We start from the raw sequence: 21,860 nt of genomic DNA, 5'->3' as shown, positions 1-21,860 counted from the left end.
GTTTTCCAATATTTTCACTCATTTAGCAATTCAAAGCACATTCTCTGATAGCACCAAGTTGATTAAATTTTGAAATGGATTAACCTATGGATTTGAAAATATTAACACTTTTGTGTACCATAAGAAGAATGTAATAGATATTTGTAAAAGTTCTTTTTGGGGCGCAAGGTTTTATGAAAACAAACACCATAGTTAATTAAGCATTTTTAATATCATAATAAGTCAATAAGGAAACTGAACCAGATTCAGGATTGAAATAATGTAGTCCTCCACGAAGATATCAAAAGCCAGATTTTTCACCTCAACCTAAGAAGGAAAACAGCAAAGTATCAGCAATTCAAAAGAATATCAAAGAAACATTCTTATACATAATAAAATCAGTATGCAAATAGATTAAAACATACCAATGTGGAAAAACCACAACCAGAATCAGCTCAGAGAGAAGATTAAGGGATCATACCCTGGTCAAGGCCAACACCGAAGCAGTGGCAATACCAGGTCAGACTATACTTCACTCATCATCGCATCATTCCATTTCACATCCTTCTATATCTAAGAGCAGCCCAACACTCTCCACATCCAAGAAAACTTAGGTTAACCTATGAAAAAAATAAAGGCTTCTTTATAGATAAGTTTCAACCATGGGTTTTCAACAAATACTTTATTTTCCATTACGTTTTGCTTTAAGCAAGTCTGCTGTACAAAAATGCAAACTTGGAGGAACTTTTTTGCTTTTGAAATACAGGAGAGTGGAGAAGGATTTATGATTAAAAACAATTTTTTTTAATGTTTATTTATTTTTGAGAGAGGGAGAGAGAATCCCAAGCAGGCTCCAGGCTGTCAGTGCAGAGCCCGACGGATGCAGGGCTCCATCCCACCAACTGTGAGATCATGACTGGAGCCAAAATCAAGGGTTGGATGCTTAAATGACTGAGTCACCCAGGCGCCCCCCAAATTTTTTTTTAATGAGCCCAAACACTAGGCATGATAAAATTTCAGGGATGTCTGTGAAGAGATTTGTCATCCTAAAGCAAAAGCTTTAGAAAAGATTTTCTACTACATTCCATTATAAACTCCAGCTCATTTAATATACAGTTTGATTTATAATTCTGCTCCTAACAAAGAGAAGAAGTATAGTCATAAAATCTTTATACTGGAATCTTCTATCTTAAAAGTCCAAGATCCAGAGAGGCTACGTTTTGCCAAAGGTTCACAACAAATTAACTAACAGTAGAGCTGGAAAGAGAACAGAGGTTTGATGATCAGATTTACATTTTTCCACTACCAGTTAAATATGAGGCTTAATTTCATTTTTCTCCAGGCCATAGGAAAGATAAAAGAAGCAATGCAAGGGGCGCCTGGGTGGCTCAGTCGGTTGAGCATCCGACTTTGGCTCAGGTCATGATCTCAGAGTCTTTGAGTTCGAGCCCTGCGTCGGGCTCTGTGCTGACAGCCCAGAGCCTGGAGCCTGCTTCAGATTCTATGTCTCCCTCTCTCTCTGCCCCTTCCCTGCTAATGTTCTGTCTCTCTCTGTCTCAAAAATAAATAAAAAATTTAAAAAAAAAAGAAAATTTAAAAAAATGTTTTAAAAAAAGAAGAAGCCATGCAAAGTGTAAGTAATTCAAAACCTGGATAATCAATTTCTGAGTAAGAAATTGTAAGTAAGAAAAGTGAGTGAGTAAGAAAAGAAAGCTGACTGAATTTCATTTATTCTAAATGACACCTTCTGGTGGTATGTTGTCACTGATGTGGAAAAGTACTTGGACCACAATGTCACCCTCCCCAGCTGACTGAATTTCATTTATTCTAAATGACACCTTCTGGTGGTATGTTGTCACTGATGTGGAAAAGTACTTGGACCACAATGTCACCCTCCCCAGCCTTTCAGCATGGTGTTGTCAGTACCTAAGTAACAATTCTGGAGACAGCACATGCTTCCTTCAGCCATCTATAAATGTCAATAGATTGATACTCCTTAGTTAAAAATTGACAGCTGTTGGTCTGTGTTAACCATTCAGCAATTAAACTCCATTAAAAAGGGGCGGGGGGCGAGGGGACTAACAAAGTGACTGTTTTACAGGGGCTACCCGGGAGTCTTTAGTTCATCTTCCTACACCGGTGAAGTACACATTAAAAACGAGGAAAACAGAGGCTGAGAGACCTTAAATAACTTTGTCTAAAAGCGCGAAACTTGGGAGCGGAGCTCCAAGTGTGCTCCCGCCATTCACAGCACGCACACATTCCTAGTTCTCTTCCTCAGTACACTTTGCTCCATCTGGAGTGCCTCCCCCAACCCTTTCAACCTGGAGAACTTCTAATTATAGTAACCTTACTCAAACGTCACCTTCTCTAAGTGGTCTCTAACTCTGTCATCCTTTCGTCTCACTTACACAGCACTTTTCCCCACCACAGCACGCCATCACACGCTACTTATTTACCCATGCACATACCCTCCTTCCATCTCTGCCATCAGCCCCATGGCACGGACTTCCTCAAGAACCAGGCCAGTGTGTTCCTGGCCTTTGCATCCATCGCACTCGGAACAGTGCCTGGTACATAGGACGAGGCTCAATAAATGAACGTTTAATTCGGTCACTGGGCGCCCCTCTCTCCTAAACTTAAACTCCTAGATTACAAAGTCATCAGCACAATTTAAAAAGCCAACTTACCTCCAATACTGCACGCAGGTAACCATACACGCATCTCTAAGCCCTCCCTCCCCTAGCTTCTACCTCATGGCGGTCTCCACGGCGCGCTGCGCAGGTCAACCGGTGCTTCCATACAATGGACTCTCAACAAAATAATAATAATAAAGTCCAAACCCCACCGACTTCAGGAAAGACTGAGAGGGACCGTACTTGCAGGGAAATACGAGTAAGGCCGAAGCCAGGGCTCAAACCAAAGACCCAGGCACGAGTCCACAGCCCGCTCTCCGAACTCCTCAAGCTCCTACGCCCTGTCTCGGGAGGTTTGCTCCGGCCCGCGGAGACTGACAGCAGCAGTCACCCGGCCTTTCGGCTCCTGGCTACAACTCAGTCCCGCTTCCCGCTTGCTGGTAGCCTAGCTTTGCTGCAGCTCGCGAGACCTCCCCGCCCAGAACAGCCTCCGCCGGACAACCAATCCTCCGGCCGCCATTGAGTCACGTGGGTCACAGCCTTTGTCGGGCGGGTGCGAGGAGCAGCCAATCGGAGGGCCAGGCGACACTGAGGCGTGGAGCGGGACGGAGGGCGGAAGCGCCTTTTCGGTTGCTTCTTAGCGTGGGGGTCTTCGTCTTCAGGCTAGTGCTTTTTCAGCCTTTGAGCGATTCCTGCCTGCGTCTCAACTCCCTGCCCTTGGACTTTGGGACGTCTTTTGCCAGTTGCCGGTCCTTTGTTTTACAACCGGGGAGGGCATCTGAAAGAGTTGTGCCCGGTATTTCCGGGAAGAATTATCGATTCAGATAGTGATCCAATAGGATTTACTGCACTTGTCCGATTCCCGCGGGAGGGCTGAGGGCTGGGGGCTGGGAGGAATGTGTCCCTTTCCATTCTGTGAACTCTTTCGTTGATCGGGCGCTTGGACGCTTCCTAGATCAGCTTTCCACAAGAAAAGTGCAGCTAAATATCAAAGAAATGCGCAGGAGAACTGGAAAGACTTCCTGGAAGAGGTGGCATTTGATCTGAGTCTGGAAAGATGGATGGGTTTTGAAAATTAGGAGATTCTGGCAGAAGGAATAATTTGACGCCCGAATTAAATGAGAAAGCATGGGGGAACTTGGAAATGTAGGTAAAGTCGAAAAAATGTAGTGTTTCTAAATTTGGTGAGTTAGAAAACACCAGGGGATACTTAATATGTATGTACTCTAGCACCAAAGACAACAAAAACCCAAAAAAGCCTGGAGCACAACCCAGACTATCTAATCAGAAATTCTAGCGTTGGATCCCAGGCAGATGTATTATTGAAAGGTGACCCAGGGATGATTCTGATTCATACCAAAGTCTGAGGACCGCTATTAGTGTTAAAGAAAGGAGGTGGTGGGAAATTTGAAAGACAAATCAAGACTTCATCAAAGATGGTGGCTTACTGGCTGTGTAGATTACTCTGGAGAAAGTGGGAGACTTGAAGATTTCAGAGTGGGAGTAGATCAGTGATCAGAGCTGTACTTTTGACAACTATGTATGCAAATGTGTTTTTAAATAGATCAAAGGAAGGCGAAGTGAAAGAAAGGGAAACTATAGCAAGTGATTGGCATAGGTGAGAGCTAAGAAGAACCTAAATTAGGATTGTGGAAGTGGAAATTGAGAGGTGCCATATGAAAAGCAGCGTGAGGAATGTGATGAGTGTCAGAAAGGGATGGGTAGAAGGTGTCAACCTAAATAAAAAGGAAGACTGAGACAAGTGCAAAATTGTCAAAAAGATGAGCTTATTTAGGAAGAGCAGAGGAGTTGCAGTTCAAGACTTGCAAACGTTAGCAAGTTACATTGAGTCCCTTGAGAGTTTGGGATAGGCTGCATATTTGGGTAGGGAATGTAAGGAGGAGAGAGCTCAGTCTAGAGTCTGTTAAAATAAAAAACAAAGGGAGGCCAGATTTGAAAATTCACCAAGCAAACCAGACCAGACCAACCAGTCTGGTCATACAAACAAACTTCAATTCAGCTTCCTTTGCAAGACCAACCTGACCTGGGTTATTTCTTGTTTGTGCCTTTGGGAACCATAAGTAAAACTTAACCCCTGACCAACTCACTATCATTTAAGAAAATTCAAGGGATACCTGGGTGGCTCAATATGTTGAGTGCCTTGACTCTTGAATTGGGCTCAGGTCATGATCTCATGACTTAGGAGATCGAGCCCAGTGTGGGGCTGAGCGTGGAGCCTGCTTGGGATTCTCTACCTCCCTCTCCCTCTGCCCCTCCCCTGTTTGCACATGTGTGCCCCTGTACACACAGTCTCTGTCTCTCTGTCTCTCTCAAAAATATATCAAGTATCAGTTTTCTGTAAATCAGGCATTTATGAGAAATGAGTCTCTCAGTCTTTTTATTTTCCTGAGGGCCCTTGTGTGAGATTTCATTTTCTCTCCTCTGGTTCCATTTTATTTTATTTTATTTTATTTTATTTTATTTTATTATTTATTTATTTATTTATATGTATGTATGTATGTTTATTTTTTAGAGAAAGAGAGAACAGGGGAGGGGCAGAGAGAGGGAGACAGAGACTCTGAAGTGACCTCCACAGCAGACTCTGTGCTGATAGCAGAAAGCCAGATGTGAGGCCTGAACTCATGAACTGTGAGATAATGACCTGAGCCAAAGTCAGACACTTAACCGACTGAGCCACCCAGGTGCCCTGCTCTGGTTCCATTTTAGATTGAAGTTAGAGAAATAAAAGGGAAGAATTAAGAGAAATGGAGTGTCTCTGTACCAGACCTATTAAGGATTTCCATTGTAGTTTCAGGACAGGAGACGTTAGACAGTGAAGATAATGGGTCTTTTCATGTGCTATTCTTCTACCTGGTTTCCCTTTCTTTCCCCATCTCTCCCTCTCAACCTGGTGCATTCTTTTTTTTTTTTTTTTAATGTTTATTCATTTTGAGAGACAGTGCACGAGTAGGGGAGGGGCAGAAAGAGAGGTGGAGAGAGAGAATCCAAAGCAGGCTTCTTGCTGTGAGCACAGAGCCCAACGTGGGGCTCGATCCCACAAACTGTGAGATTATGACCTGAGCCCAAATCAAGAGTTGGACACAACTGATTGAGCCACCCAGGTGCCCCTCAACCTGGTACATTCTTACTTGCAGGTTGCAACTCATGTACCATCTCATTTATGAAATCTTATACTCACGAGCAAAGTTACTGTCACTCCTCAGAACACCCAGAGCACACTGTTCATACGTTATTAGCTCTCCAGAGTGGCACTAGGGTATAATAGTCATGCATGTGACTATATTTGCAAGCTGTTATACGAGTTGAATGAGCACACAGAGAATGCATAGCAGGTAAAGTGCTCAACTGATGTTATTATATCTGTTGAATTGCAATGAGTTAATACATGTTTTTCCTCTCTAGATTGTGAGCAGGACATGTATCTTATTCTGGCTAACAGTAAGGCTGCATGGCAGAATGATAGTAAATGAGTTTTGCAAGAGACAGGGGTTCAGATCCCAGCTCTGTTACTTACTAGGTGTGTAGCCTTGAGCTTTACTTCCCTGAATTCAGTTTCTTCATTTATAAGATGATGAAAATAATGCATGTCTTACAAGTTGTCATAAGGACAATTTGAGACCATCAGAGTTGCATATCTGGCCCAAAGAAGCCAATCACTAAATAGCAGTTTTTATTGTGACATGTAGCCCCAGGCTACATTTCATTCTCACAGGAGTTGTACAAAGAAGACAGTATTATTATCTCTAATTTACACAGAAGGAATCGGAGGCTTTGGTTAGCATAACTAAGGTCTCAAAGCTAGAAAGGGCCAGAGCAAGGATTTCAACATCTCAGATGCTCAAACAATAGCTGATTGAATGAGAGAATGAGTGAAAGTTAGGAGACTTAGCTAGGGTCAGTCAGTGGTGAGGGACAGCCAGCACTGTTGCTCTCGGTCACTATGTTCTCCATAGTCTTTGAACCATCTCTATGAATGAACCGAGAGTAGATGGACACTGGTATTTGTCAGTTTGTGTGTAGTGTGTACAAAGGTTGTGCCCTAACTACCTCTGTTGATAAAATGAAATACTTAGTGAATAAACACATCTTAAATAAATTGGAGGGGCGCCTGGGTGGCTCAGTTGGTTAAGCGTCCGACTTCAGCTCAGGTCACGATCTCGCGGTCCATGAGTTCGAGCCTGGCGTCAGGCTCTGGGCTGATGGCTCAGAGCCTGGAGCCTGCTTCCGATTCTGTGTCTCCCTCTCTCTCTGCCCCTCCCCCATTCATGCTCTGTCTCTCTCTGTCCCCAAAATAAATAAACATTAAAAAAAATTTTTTTTAAAAAATTGGAGGTGAGAAATTTGGGGAAATGTACAAAGGATGTTCATATGGAGCTAGAATCTCAGAAAACATTGTCTATCATAGTTGTTATCAGCATCCAAGTAATAGCAGTGAGACTTGGCAATCATGAGAGTATAGGTTTGCTAGTTCAAAAGCAATTAGATTTGTTTTGTGGGTCCCAGCAGGTGGAAATTATAGGGAGACAAATTATAACTGAAAATCAGGAAGCCATTTCTAACAGAGCTGTCAGAAAATAGAAGGGACTAATTTGAGAGGTAGTGAGTTACTGTTGCTAGAGGTGTTTAAGCAATTGCTGAAAAGATTTGTTGGGAGTCGAGAATATTATAGAGAAGACTTAGGAATCAGATAAATGGTTGGACTGGAAGATTTTTAAAGTTCCTTCCAACACTTCTGTCATTCTATTATATGAACAGAAATTTCTCTAAGAGCCATACGTTTACATTTACCTACAGAAGATGCTCACATATGAAAAAAACAATTCATCAGGCTGATTCTGGTTTGTCTGGAGGAAGTGAGAAGGCAGCCAACAGCAAACAAATGGCAGAGGAGGGTACCCATCCTGCAGATGCCTGCTTTTTTCCCCTCTTGCTGGGCATAAACAACACCCATATGGCCTCTACTTGGAGGAGATCACACAGAAGAAATGGTTCTCTTCTCCTAGAGGAAGAATTTTGATTTGGGTTAGTAAATATTTTGCTTTGCATTTAATAAGAGCTAACAAGGCCGTTTGTGAAACATTTGCTTCAGAGCCCTGAGTTCAAATTGGATGGCTGCTGTCTGGTCCGTGAAGCAAAAAGGGAAATCGACCATAGTTTAAGGACTATGTTCCAAAGGCTCATGTTTTCTTCTGAGCCTTGGAGGCTCCCCCAGCACAGGGTAGAACTATTTAGAAGAGAAAGAACACTCCTGCTCCTACTTCACACTGTGTATGAAGAAACGTATTTTTAGAAGAAGGTTTGAGAAGCTATAACGGTTTCTCCATTTGGTATCAATAGACATTCTTCCAGGAGTAAAATGTTTTAAATGTATAAAATAGTGCATAAAGAACACCAACTTTTATGTTTGTTTTTATAGTAAGACCACATCACATATACCCCAGAACTATTCTCCCTTAGTTCTCTATTGCCTTCCTTTCCCTTTGAATTATAAATAGGAGCAACTTTTGGCTCAACTTCTGCCTCTGCATATTCTGTATAACTTGCTTTGGCTGCTGTGCCAATCCGTGCCCTTTATCTCTGGGCTCACTGTTGTTGCTTCCTGACTTTAAATGAAAAACGACTAACAGTTTCAGCAATGGAATCTTTCTGTTATGGCAAAATATTAAGCATTCATCTTTACCTATACCTGTTCATGCTGGAAAGGCTTGGGAGCTTGCAATGTTGTTAGAAAATAGTAATATCAAAGAGTGTTTCCAATGTTAAAATGTATCTCCAGTAATCTGTAAGTTCAAAGAAAATATTGTAATCTCCAGGATTCTTGTTAATGTAGAAACCACATTTCTGTCCAAGTTATTTCCTGGAACCCCTTTCTGTTATTGTTTGGAGCACAGAGGGACTGCTGGGCTGGATGGTGTCCAGACCAACATGGAAATGCTCTATCCCAAGACAGTTGTACACGTGGGCAGGATGACTTTTGGAGAAGAGAGCAGGAAGAAGATGGCCAGTAGCTATCTGAAAAGAACAGAGAATGCGAAAATCATCCAAGCTACCTGTGTGCTGTTAAATTCTGGAGGGGGTGTGATCAAAGCAGAGATTGATGATAAAACCTACAGTTAACGATGCCATGGGCTGGGGCAGGACCTGGAAACTTCTTTTCAGAAGCTCCTTCCTTCAGGTTCACAGAAATACCTTGACTACATGTAGCAGGGGCACAATCTCCTGATTTTTGTAAAGTCCTGGAGCCCAGATGTCTCCAGCCTCCCCCTAAGGATTTGCAGCTTGCGTTCCAATCTCTACCAGAGAGCCGTGACTTCCACTGTCAACCTGAGCGCCAGCAGTGCCTTGGAGCTTCTCAGAGAGAAGCAGTCTAGAGCCCAAAGAGGAAGATCAAGGGTGAAGGAGTGGAGTTCTCAGAAAGTTCCTTACGGATACATTCAGGAAGAGGAAGATAGGAGGGTGTCTGCCTCAGAACTGTTTCAAAAGGACAGGCTCCTGGGGCACCTGGGTGGCTCAGTCAGTTGAGCGTCCGGCTTCGGCTCAGGTCATGATGTCATGGTTTGTGAGTTCGAGCCCCGTGTCGGGCTCTGTGCTGACAGCTCAGAGCCTGAAGCCTGTTTCAGATTCTGTGTCTCCTTCTCTCTCTGTTCCTCCCCTGCTCATGCTCTGTCTCTCTCTCAAAAATAAATAAACATTAAAAAAAATTTAAAAAAAATTAAAAAAACAAAAGGACAGGCTCCTGTATAAGGAGAAACTCAATGTTACGGTGTCAACACGTGTGGAGCTTAAAAGGTTCACCACCAGAAAGATTGTCCCTCGGATTAAAGAAATGCTGCCTCATTACGTTTCTGCGTTTGCCAACACCCTCGGGGGATACCTAATTATTGGAGTAGATGATAAGAGCAAAGAAGTGTTTGGCTGTCAGAGAGAAAAAGTGAACCCTGACTTACTAAAAAAGGAAATAGAAAGCTGTGTAGAACAATTGCCAACCTTCCACTTCTGCTGTGAGAAGCCAAAGGTGCATTTCATAACCAAAATCTTGAATGTGTACCAAAACAATGTCCTGTATGGCTATGTCTGTGTGGTTCACATGGGGCCCTTCTGCTGTGTAGTATTAACAGAGGCCCCGGATTCCTGGATCATGAGGGACAATTCTGTCACAAGGCTGACGGTGGAGCACTGGGTAGCCATGATGCTGGATATTCAGTCAGGTAAAGCAGAAGAGAAGTCATAATCTAGTCAGCCAGGGAGGAACCCCTTCTGTGCCTTCCATGGGTATTTGGTCAGGTAATTTCGTTGAAGGATAGAAAGCAATTTTGCTTGCAAATATTCTCCCATTACAGGGTTCTTTTGAAAATATTTTCAGTTCCAGAGTGCCTGGCTGGCTGTCAGTGGAGTGTGTAACTCTTAATCTTGGGTTTGTGAGTTTGGGCCCCACGGCGGGTGTGGAGATTACTTAAAAATACAATCCTAAAAAAATATTTTCAGCTCCAAAGACCCAGAATATGAACTCTTTGAGGTCAAGAAATGCTTGGATTTTGGTCCACTTTTGGAAATTTATCCGATTAGCTATGAATTAGTGAAAGTTCCCTTATGCACGGTAACTGCCTGTTGAAAGAATTTTGTAGGCTGGTTTTCTAGTCAAAAACATTAATCAACAGGGTCACTCTGAAGTCAGTATTTGGGAGAAACACTGTTTAAGGATGACTTCACTAATTCTTTTTTAAAAAAATTTCTTTTAATATTTATTTATTCTTGAGAGAGAGAGAGAGAGAGAGAGAGAGAGACAGAGCATGAGTGGGGGAGGGGCAGAGAGAGAGGGAGACATAGAATCCAAAAGCAGGCTCCAGGCTCTGAGCTGTCAGCACAGACCCTGATGTGGGGCTCGAACCCACCAGCCGGCTGATCATGACCTGAGCCGAAGTTGGTTGCCCAACCAACTGAGCCACCCAGGTGCCCCTCCACTAATTCCTTTATGGGAAGCTTGTTGACAAATTTGAATGGTTTCTGTAACATTAAGAGCTAATGTCTTCAACCAGTGGGCTTGGGGCACTACCAAATGGGGAAAAACCGATGTAAAAGGAGATGCTGAGCAGGGGATGAGGGAGGGGAAGAAGGACTCATAGTGTTTTCACCTCCCTTACAATTTGGCTCAGAATCAGCCCTGGTGATTTCTAATCAATCCATAAAGGACTTACAGGTCAGTTTGTCTTCATGGTCAATATGTTCCAAATTTGATAAGAGAAGCTGGGATCAAGACTCGAGTGATTTTGCTAAATCATTCTCCTGTCCTAAATTTGTTTGAGTTTACTTTTCTCATAGACACACACCCCAATCTAGAGATCCTGCCGCTTTCTGATCCAACTAAACCTTGAATGGGGGTTTAAACAAACTATAACAAAATAAAAAAAAAAATACTGTGCTAACCTTTTTCTGATCAGCCACCAGCAGCCTTTCCTTTTAGGGGTGACCCAGAATCAGAATATCAGAGTTAGAAGGAAACGTTAGGGGCCACCAGCTCACGTTCGCATGAGAGAGAGGAAATGACTTGCCCAAAATGAGCCACACGGTGACTTAGAAGATGCATGACACTCCAAGAGTCCCCAGTCTTCATTTCCTAACATATGTGAACTGTTTGAGGCGTAGAAAGCATGAGTGGCTCAGGCACGCTGCACATCTCACGTCAACAGTAGTAAGGGCAATGAAAAAGAGTTTTCTTTTCTCATCTGAAACAACTTGCCGTGTGTTTGTTTAGCAACTTCCAGTCTCGCCACTGACTACAGCTTTCACCTGAGTTCACCAGCTCCATCAGCCCTAGGAAGCCCATCATCTCCCAAAAAAGTCCTGGAATTTAAGAGACCTCTACAACGTCTGTTTCCAGGTATTCCTTCTTCATTATAGCTGAAGGGACTTTGCTTTCTAAAACTGAGTTGGAGGATGGGGGCGCGTCTGGGTGGCTCGGTTGGTTAAGCATCTGACTCTTGACCTCAGCCTAGGTCTTGATTCAGGGTTGTGAATTCAAGTCCTGCATTGGGCTCCACGCTGGACATGAACCCTAAAAAAACAAAATTAAATTGAAGTTAAAATAGTAACAATAATAATAATAATAATAATAATAAAGTTGGGGAGTGCCTGCCTGGCTCAGTTGGTAGAGCGTGAAACTCTTGATCTTGGGGTCATGAGTTTGAGCCCCACATTGAACATAGAGTTTACAAAAAATAATAAATTGAGAGGAATTGGTAGCAATTAGTCCAAGGCAATTAGTCCTTAAAGGAGGTCAAATGTAGACATAATGGTCCTGAAATAATATATACGATGGACTCTTGTTTCTCAGTTATTGTATCCACATTATATTTCTGCGTGCTTTGGGGCTTCCAGTCACGTATGGCTTTTGTTCTCCAAATTTGAGAAAATATAGGAATTCTCTTAAATTCTTTAAGTCTATACCACAGCTGCCCCTGGCTTTCCAATCAGAAAGAGGTGAACTGGAGTGCCTGGGTGGCTTAATAGGTTAAGCATCTGACTGGCTCAGGTCATGATCTCACAGTCTTTAAGTTCGAGCCCCCTGTCAGGCTCTGTGCTGACTGCTCAGAGCCTGGAGCCTGCTTCGGATTCTGTGTCTCCTTCTCTTTCTGCTGCTCACTCTCTGTCTCTCTCATTCAAAAATAAACAGTGAAAAAAAAATTAAAAATAAAAGAGAAAGGTGAACCATGGGGTCACCTGGACTCTTCCTAAGGCAGAGATTCTCAATCTTGGCACTATTGATATTGGAGCTCGATAATTTTTGTTGAGGGGGGCTGCCCTGTGACTTTGTTGGATATTTAGCAGCATTTCTGCCCTTACTCACTAGATGCTGGTAGCACCTTCTCCAGCTATGACAAAAAATATTCCAGATATTGCCAAATGTCCCCTAGGGGGCAAAACTGCCACAGGTTAAGAATCAATGTCCTAAAGGAAAGTTCTTGGATCCCTAAAGCACCAGGTACACACACACACACACACACACACACACACACACACACCTTAGCCGGAAGAAATACCTTCCTAACAGTAGTGGACCACTTGGGGTTGAGGAGAAGGTACCAGGAGGCTATTCTATTCTGTGAAGACTCCTCCCTATTGCCTTCTCCTGCACAAGAGCTGCCAGAAATAGGAAATTTGTAGTCCTGGCCTGTGAAGAGGGGGTGCTTTCTCTTTTTAAAAATTATTGAGTTAATTTTAAATTTTAATTCCAGAGTAGCTAATTACAGTGTTATGTTAGTTTCAGGTGTACAATACAGTGATTCAGCAGTTCCATATATTACTCAGTGCTCAATCAAGATAAGTGTACTCTTAGGGCGCCTGGGTGGCTCAGTCAGTTAAGCATTGGACTTCAGCTTAGGTCATGATCTTGTGGTCTGTGAGTTCGAGCCCTGCCTCAGGCTCTGTGCTGACAGCCGGAAGCCTGCCTCAGATTCTGTGTCTCCCTCTCTCTCTGCCCCTTCCCCACTCACACTCAGTCTCTCAAAAAATCAATAAATGTTAAAAAAATTTTTAAAAAGATAAGTGTATTCTTTTTTTAATGTTTAAAAAACAAATTTTTTTAAAAAATGCAAGCGGGGGAAGGGCAAGAGAGAGAGACAGAATCTAAAGCAGGCTCCAGGCTCTGAGCTGTCAGCACAGAGCTCAATGCGGAGCTCGAACTCTCAAGCTGTGAGATCATGACCTGAGCCAAAGTTCGTGCTCAACTGACTGAGCCACCCAGGCACCCCAGGATAAGTGTACTCTTAATCCCCTTCATATCCATGCCTCTACCCACCTCTCCTGGGATAACCATCTGATTGTTCTCTATAGTTAAAAGTCTGTTTTTTGGTTTGTGTCTTTTCCCCTCTTTGTTCATTTGTTTTGTTTATTAAATTCCACATATGAGTGAAATCATATGGTATTTTTATTTCTTTAACCGACTTATTTCACTTAGCATAATACTCTCTAGATCCATCCATGTCATTGCAAATGGCAAGATTTCATTCTATGGCCAAAAATATTCCATATATATGTATATTTCTATGTATATATATATATATATTTCCATATATATATTTCCATATATATTTCCATATATATATATATTTCCATATATATATTTCCATATATATTTCCATATATATATATATTTCCATGTGTGTATATATATATATTTCTATATATATATATATTTCCATATATATATATATATATATATTTCTCACATCTTTATCCATTCAACTATCAGTGGACATTTGGGCTGCTTCCATAGTTTGGCTATTGTAAGTAATGCTGCAATAAACGTAGGGGTGCCTATATCCCTTTGAATTAGTGTTTTCATATTCTTTGGGTAAATACCCAGTATTGTGATTATCAGGTCTTTCTAGATATGTCTCCTGAGCCAAGGGAAACAAAGGCAAAAATAAATTATTGGGCTACATCAAAATAAAGAGGGGGTGCTTTCTTTGTAGACAAGGAAACCCATAGTTCCATGGCTAGATTCATTTCTTCCTATGATGTTGCAGGAATACTTACAATAGGCTTTTGTAAATTTTAGTTTGTAATTTCTATTTCTTGCATTTTCAGTGACACAGGAAGAGATACAGTTTAAACCGGTATCCCTCTGTAAGAAGCTCTTCTCAGATCATAAAGGACTCAAGGAGTTAATGAAGACACAGATATATCCTTGTTCTCAGGGGATTGTGATATTTTCTAGAAGCTGGGCCAGTGATGTTGGCTTAAGGAAAGAGCGGGATGTCCTGTGCGATGCTCTTCTAATAGCAGTTAACAGTCCCCTGGTACTCCATACAATCTTAATACCCCCCGGTTGGATTGGAGGGCTTGAATATGGCCGAAACACTTTTCATCAGTTAAAGCAGAAACTGGGAACCGTTGGTGGTTACACAGGGAAAGTGTGTGCTATCCCAAGGTTGATGCACCTGTCCAGCACACAGTGCAGCCCCAATGAAATCCCTGTTCACTACCCCCAGTCCTACAGGCTTGCTGCCAAGGATGAAATGGAAGACTTGTTGCCGGCCTTTATCATAGTCTCACTGTGTTCCAGATCTCTTCTGAGTGACCAGCTGGGCTGTGAATTTTTCAACTTGCTCATAGAGGAGCAATGTGAGTTGCTTTCAGAAAGCCTTCAGGAGCCGCGAGAATTGTTTATCCACTGCTTTCCAGGAACCAGGAAGACAGCCCTAGCCATAAAGATCATGGAGAAAATTAAGCATTTGTTGCACTGCAAACCAAAAGAGATCCTTTATGTTTGTGAAAGTGACTCTTTAAAGAATTATGTGATGTAAGAGTGCCACTGACTCAACATGATAAACATATTTAGTCAGTCTTTTCGACAGTATCTCAAGAGTAATCTGTGTTTCTAGTTTAAGACGTTGTGAGGCCTTAGCTGCATAAATCTGAGAGCCCAAACCCTATACACATCTCCAAATGATCAGGTAGTTGAGCTACAAATGGGTACTATGTAATGCTCAGGTTTAAACATCTCATTACAAATTAGCCAACTATATATATCACTTTAAATTTCTTTAACTAGAAACATTTTTTTCCCTACAATCTCTGGCCTTAACCTTAAGAAAAGTGAAAATAAGCCTGTTTTGTTTTAAGTATACATTTTGCTTGATATTTAATGCTTCAAAGTCATAGAGTATTTCAGTTAATTAGACATTATACCTAACAGGAACTTGAATTTAAATACCCATTTCATTTTGTTTATAAACTGTTTTCATTTGTTTGACTTATTCTGAATCGACAACTGCAGAAAACATGCAAATTTGCCTCTGATTTAAGTCTTTACCTTTCAGTGTAGTAAAAAAAAAAAAAATGGTTGTTATACAATCTAGCAAATGAGGGCAAACGCACTTTAATTTTTGGTTTGGTTTACTTATGTACCCAATAAATCTTTTGGGGCCCCACTTATATGCTAGGAATGTGTACATTTAGTGTTACCAGGGAAAAACATATTGAAGATGGGACCCTAAAGATCCAATAAGGGAGATAAGAAAAAAATAAGCAAATTGAATGTTGCATAATTAATATGATAATAAGGATATGCTCATTTTAACTTAGGTTGGAGGTTGGCCAGCAAATAGTCCTGGGTGAAGGATCCTTTGGCATACTCTTAAGAAGTCAGTAGGAGAAGTGGAGGGCTTTTTAGGCAAAGGGCACACAGCAAGTGCAAAGGCACATGAGAGAATCAGAATGGTAGGTCTTACTGGAGTAGGGAGGGAGTAGAGGTATGTAGCAGGTGATGAAGTTAGAAAGGAAGGAGATTCTGAATTATGGAGGATCTTGTAAACTGTGCTAAGGGCTATGCTGTATGGGTAAGTTTAAAAATATCCCAGTCAAAAGGCAAATTCAACAAGTTATTTATTGAACCCCTAATATGAGGGACTAAGAATCGGTGCTTTACTTCAAGAAGTCTACACAGTCAAAACAGGTACAGAAGAACGTAAGTAGCTGTGATTCAAGGCATAGGGGGAGTAAATCCCCAAGGACTGCATATGTAAATCAGGAAATCTATAGGAATGAATGATGTTATTTGGATCTAAATTAGAGGAAAGAAACAACCAAGTTTACTTTGAAAAAATTACCTATATCTATATCTATCTATATAACGAAATTGGCTGTTTCTTGCCTCCTCTAATTTGTTCCTCCTCCTCTAGTACGCTAAAACATACTACAAAGGAAAATTGAGCTAAGTAAACAGAGTAGCAGTCCCAGAGAGGCATAGCCCTGTAGATTTTCTATCTTACTTGACATGTCATGGAACTCAGCAACTTCCTGATGTTTTCCTTACCAAAATCTAAAAAGGCTTTGGTTTTGTACTACCAGTAAGTGGGGAAATAGGATTTGCTTTAGATAGGAATTCATCCTAGCCCATACCTCTTTTGCACATGAAAATTATGCCTCCAGGGACCTGCTCGCCTGCTCTAAAAAGGAAGAAAGTTAAGCAATGATAGTAACAAGTGGAAATTGCTTTTGAGATTTCCTGTCAATGTAATGAGCCTGTCTTTAGGGATTGTCAATAGAAATGAAATCTCCTACCTGGGTCCATTTCAAAAATTTTCATGTACAGATTTAATTAGATAACCCCAAAGAGCAGAGTTTGCAATTTATGTATTCTATCAGGTAACTTGTAAGTAGAGTAGTTTTGTAGTGTTTAGGACACCACTGAGTCAATGAATCAGTCTCCAGATGAGAACCAGCCTCTAATTCCAATGTAGATAGTGATGCATATGGTGTTCCCCTTGTATATATGCCTGAAACCTTATTCTCTCTTTCATTCTTTAGCCAACAAACCACCTGCAGAGTTGTGACTCGGAAAATCTTCTTACAAGGGGAGTTCCTAGAGGTTAAACACATAGTGATGGATGAGACTGAGAATTTCTGCAGTAAATATGGAGACTAGTACTTGAAGGCCAGGAGCATCACCCTTCCAAAGTTGAGGGGAGCTGGGAGTGAAAACCTTCATCATGGGATTCTCTGGATTATTCTGGACCCTTTCCAAGTCCATCATGCAGATATTAATGGCGTCCCCCCTTCATCTGCTCAGTTTCCTCGAGAAACAATCACCAATGGGATCTACTGTGCTCTGGAAATAGCAACGGTCACGAAAGAAGAAATGAGGAGGGATCAGAGCAAATCTGCCCTCTGGCAGGTCCCCAGACACACTGCCATTGTTCAGGGAAACTGCCTACAAGGAAGCAGTGTGTGCCCCGGGTCTGCCTGGGGTGGATGACACAGAGACTGGCCTCACTATGGAACAAATTGTGAAACACGTGGTGGAAAGGTGTCACCACCTGTTCCAATGTGGCTACCTGCCCAAAGACATAGCCATTCTGTTCAGGAAAAGGGAGGACAGAGGACGCTATGAGCCTGCACTGCTAAAAGCAGTGGGATTATTTGTAACCCCTGGAGCAACGAAGGTTTCAACAGTTTTCAGGCCTGGAGAGGAAGATTGTGTTTGGGCTGAGTCCAGAATGTGCACTATCAGAAGAAGCACATGAGCTCCGTTTTGCCTCATGAGCCATTAAACACCTCTACGTGCTTTATGAAAAGAGGGCAGCTTTCTGAAAATTATTTTAACAATACAGGTGCCAGAAAGAGCAGAGTCTCTTCTCTGGGGGAGGTGGCAGCTACTCCTTCTCACATATTGCAAGTGAGAAAGTCAAGGCACAGTAAGTACTGTGTGGAGCCAAGAAATGTCTCTTGGGAGTGACCTTTCACTCTGTGTGCTGTTACTGTCCTTTTCCTCCTCCTATACACTTATGGCAGACTGACGATTGGTCCCCTGCCTCTGGTTTTCCTATCCAGTCCATCTTTCAGGGACCAGCGTTTCTCCTTAAATAGGGAACTGACTGTGTGGCATTCCCTGCCAACGTATCTGCAGGGAGGCCCTGCAGGCTAGAAGCCAAACCAATTCTCAAGGCTTTCCATGATACACCCTGACTTCCTCTCCTAATGTGTCCTTTGTTATACCTCCTCTCCCAAGGCGTCTAAGGCAGCCCAGCCTTGCTGACCCATTTTGGGAGTGGGAGGGAGGATGCCCCCCAGGCTACTTACTTTAACTGGGTATCTCAGGGGCAGCACCTTGTTGAGTACCTCATACTGGCTCTGGGTCTCGAGCTTCATGGGCCCACAACTTGATTTCCTCTTTGCACGAAGCATGGATTCGTCTCTTGGAGATGGTTTGATGCCAGTCAAGCTCACAAAAGACCAACGCACACATGAAGATGTCACCCTGTCAGTTTACAGTGAGTACTGTAGTAGTAAGTGGGCCAGATGCTTTTGCTAATCCATATATTCAATGGCAACATTGGAAGCCAAATTATGAGCATAGCTTTGCAGCAATGGGGATCCCATTCAAATGTGTGAAGAGTCTAGGCAATATTCGACTAGTGCAGTCATCTCTAAAATAGGGATATTTCCACCACAAGGACTCAGGTCAGGTTTACAAAATAAAGCAAATTTATTTTTCTTCTCTCCTAGTTTCCAAAGTTTCCAGGTTGACCACCAACCCTCCCCTTACTCCTTCCAACACACACACAACACACACACACACACACACACACACACACACACACACTGCTCATGTTCATCCTCTACCTGTTCATACGTTCACCTAGGCTCAAAACTGCTTATCCTCTGCTGCTGGCCTGGGAAATGGTCTGTCTGTAAGAGGCCTTTGCACATCCCTGAGCTCTTCCATTATGATTTGGTGTTAAGTTTAACCAACAGCCTGGATGGCAACTCTACCACCCATGCCATCCCTACCCACTCCTGGCTTCTGGCTGTGCTTCTCTTCTCTGCCTTCAAAGCCTTGTCTGCCCCTCTACCTGCTGAAATCCTAGCTTGTCGATCAAGTCTTTGTTCAAAAGGCCAACTCCTCAAATTAAACGTTCGCCATCCCCCTGACCTAAATTTTGTCTCTCCTTTTGCAGCCATTCTCTGGCTTAAAAACTTTTTGAGGATTGTGCCAAAGTCATTATAAACTGTGCCAGAGAAGTAGCTGTCAGCATTACAAGATCTACGTAATACTCTCCCATCATGTTTTCTTTCCAGTGTATGTGAAGTAGAAATAAAACACAGTTCCCTTTCTCTGGTCAGCCCCCAAACAGCTAAGCCAATGCTGTGCTCTTCAATGCAAACTTGCTTTCCTGTTTCTAAGGATTTTTAAGTTGCTTTGGAAATATTCCAGCTTCCAGATTGCTTTTTAACTTTTATTTGTGTTGGAGAGGCAGAGAGAGACAGAGCATGAGCTGGGGAGGGGCAGAGAGAGAGGGAGACACAGAATCTGAATCAGGCTGTCAGCAGAGCCTGATGCAGGGCTGGAACCCACAAACAGTGAGATTGTGACCTGAGCTGAAGTTGGACGCTTAACCGACTGGGACACCCAGGTGCCCCTCCAGATTGCTTTTAATTTCTAGAAAGGTTTCAGAAAACTTTATTGATGCTGGGCAGGCATGAATGCAAAAGAAAGTGTGGAAATATTCCTTTGGCTATAATTTCACATAAAGCCCATCACCTTTCCAAGAGATGGGAGAGGATCAGACAGGCCAGTCTGAAACCTAATGGTCAGCTTTACTGACCATGGACTGAACAGAAGAACTTCTCCCCTCCCTGCCTCTTCCTGCTTCCGTTACTTGACATTTCCTCCCTTTTACCATTTCTTGGGGATATTTGGGTACTTTGGGTGGGAGAAATAAAGTTCAGCAAGTAATTCTTTTCTGATGAAGCAAAAGACACCACTGCATTAACATTTGGATAATGGGAGGTGTGTGAATTCTCTAAAATTAATTTAAAGAGTCAAGTGAGGAGGGATTAGGGGAATGGAAAAAACAGGGAACTGCTATATTTTAGTCATAAGCCTCAGTACGATTTAACTTTTTAAACTGTATGTATACATTATATAATCTGATAAAATAATTCATTTTAAAAATAATTATTTTAGGGGCGCCTGGGTGGCTCAGTTGGTTAAGCATCCGACTTTGGCTCAGGTCATGATCTTGCACTTCGTGAGTTCAAGCCCTGCCTCCGTCTCTATGCTGGCAGCTCGGAACCTGGAGCCTGCTTCAGATTCTGTGTCTCCCTCTCTCTGTCCCTCCCTTGCTCACGCTCTGTCTCTCTGTCTCTCTCTCCAAAATAAATATTATAAATAAAACAATACAAATAAAAATAATTGTTTTATATATTGAATTTGAGAGTCTATCAGTTCTTAGTCTACTTCAATAACTCACTCTAGCTTAAAGTAGAAGGTCTAACTCAGTGGTTCTCAGCCCTGGCTACTCCTGAAAATCGTTTGTATGGGGGCAAAGGGGCTTTAAAATATACCAGCGATCAGGGCAAACACCCAACCAATTAAATAAGCATCTCCAAGCATGGGCTTGAGCATTGGTATTTATTAAAAGTCGTCCAGATGATTCTTATATGCCACCAGGGTTGAGAACTATTGACCCCTTCTCCAAGTCTGTTCTTTCTGTCCTGAAATAGATGTATACACCTTTCTCTTCCAATCAGACTGGGAGCTCCTTGAGAGTAAGGATGGTCACTTACATATCTTTATTTCCCCAAATGTAACTAGTGCACTTGCGTGGGTTTCAGAGTCAGACATGACAAGGTTCAAATTTCAGACTCAAGCACCCAAATGTAATCTGGGCAGCTTAACCGAATTTTCTGTATAAAATGGAAAAAAACAACAGTATATCCCTCAGATGGTTGTTGTAAAGATTAAATGCTTTGTTTCATGTGCTTGGTACAAACCCAAGAGTCAACAGACAGTAGCTATTGAACCGCCGCTAAATTCTCAGAGCCAGGCACACGGTCAGATGGTGATTAGGTGATTATGAGAAATTACTTTATCAACAATGTTACTTAACCCTTCAGAAGCTTAGTTTCTTCCTAGGGCTGAGGGGGTACTAGAAATGCTTATTGGGACAGGATTTGGCACAACACTTAGTAGCCTCTGTGAGCAGTGGCTATTAAGACATCCCCTGGGCTCTCGTGGGTTTTTCTCAGTGGATAGTTCTCAAGCATGATTTTTTGAAATGCTGTGACTCTAAGCTAATTTGTGTATTGTATTACTTTTCTCAATCAGATAACTACCCCTCTGCTTGCCACATGTAGGCAATATCATGAAGTAATGACACTGGCCAGATTTGGTACAAATTGGGTTTTTGTGACAATCTAATACTAATTACTAATACTAGTAATTTCTATGGCAATCCACTATGAATAGTGAGCCACTAGACTGTGGTAATGAGAAATAGGAAATGGGAGTCTGGGGGGTGCCTGGGTGGCCCAGTCGGTTAAGCATCCTACCCTCGATTTCACCTGGGTTCATTATATCACAGTTTGTGGGAATGAGCCCTGCTTGGGCTCTGTGCTCGCAGTGCCCAGCCTACTTGGGATTCTCTCTCTCCACTCTCTCTGTTTGTCCCTGCCCTGCTCATGCTCTCTGTCTTTCTGAAAATAAACTTAAAAAAAAAAAAAAAGAAGAAATGGGAGGGACACCTGTGTGGCTCAGTTGGTTGAGCATCAGACCTCGGATAGGGTCATGATATCAAGGTTCCTGAGTTTGGGCCCCACCCCTGGCTCTGTGCTGACAGCTCAGAGCCTAGAGCCCTGCTTAGGATTCTGTGTTTCCCTCTCTGTGACCCTCCCACACTCATGCTCTGTATCTCTCTCTCAAAAATAAATAAACATTAA

The 21,860-nt window shown here is 42.3% G+C and overlaps 1 protein-coding gene, 1 long non-coding RNA gene and 1 other non-coding gene across 5 annotated transcripts; 1 reads left to right on the top strand and 2 right to left on the bottom strand.

Moving 5' to 3' along the window:
* Nucleotides 1-189: 189 nt before the first annotated feature.
* On the bottom strand, nucleotides 190-3,750 carry LOC106980447 (uncharacterized). 3 transcript variants are annotated; one of them, XR_001431075.3, is made up of 3 exons: nucleotides 2,670-3,194; nucleotides 405-599; nucleotides 190-306 (listed from the first exon to the last, which is right to left on the bottom strand). It is a non-coding gene; the product is annotated as an uncharacterized LOC106980447 (long non-coding RNA). The 3 variants fall into 3 exon arrangements; XR_001431074.3 differs by having other exon boundaries at nucleotides 461-599; nucleotides 2,670-3,189; XR_003412606.2 differs by lacking the exon at nucleotides 405-599 and having other exon boundaries at nucleotides 2,670-3,750.
* On the bottom strand, nucleotides 431-527 carry LOC113592782 (Z30 small nucleolar RNA). Its single transcript, XR_003412735.1, has one exon. It is a non-coding gene; the product is annotated as a Z30 small nucleolar RNA (small nucleolar RNA).
* A 4,649-nt stretch (nucleotides 3,751-8,399) lies between the features above and the next one.
* SLFN14 (schlafen family member 14) lies at nucleotides 8,400-20,344 on the top strand (the record flags this gene model as incomplete). Its single annotated transcript, XM_027033790.2, is given in 7 exon segments — nucleotides 8,400-9,124; nucleotides 9,369-9,844; nucleotides 11,389-11,514; nucleotides 14,223-14,937; nucleotides 16,947-17,286; nucleotides 17,288-17,583; nucleotides 17,585-20,344. Coding segments are annotated over 7 exon segments (2,823 nt in total), but the record flags the coding sequence as incomplete, so codon positions are not given.
* Nucleotides 20,345-21,860: the final 1,516 nt, after the last annotated feature.

The sequence above is a fragment of the Acinonyx jubatus genome, chromosome E1 (assembly GCF_027475565.1).
Source record: "Acinonyx jubatus isolate Ajub_Pintada_27869175 chromosome E1, VMU_Ajub_asm_v1.0, whole genome shotgun sequence".
NCBI classification, from domain to species: Eukaryota; Metazoa; Chordata; class Mammalia; order Carnivora; family Felidae; genus Acinonyx; species Acinonyx jubatus.
The sequence above is the reverse complement of the archived record's forward strand: the minus strand, read 5'-3'. Positions and strand labels throughout refer to the sequence as shown.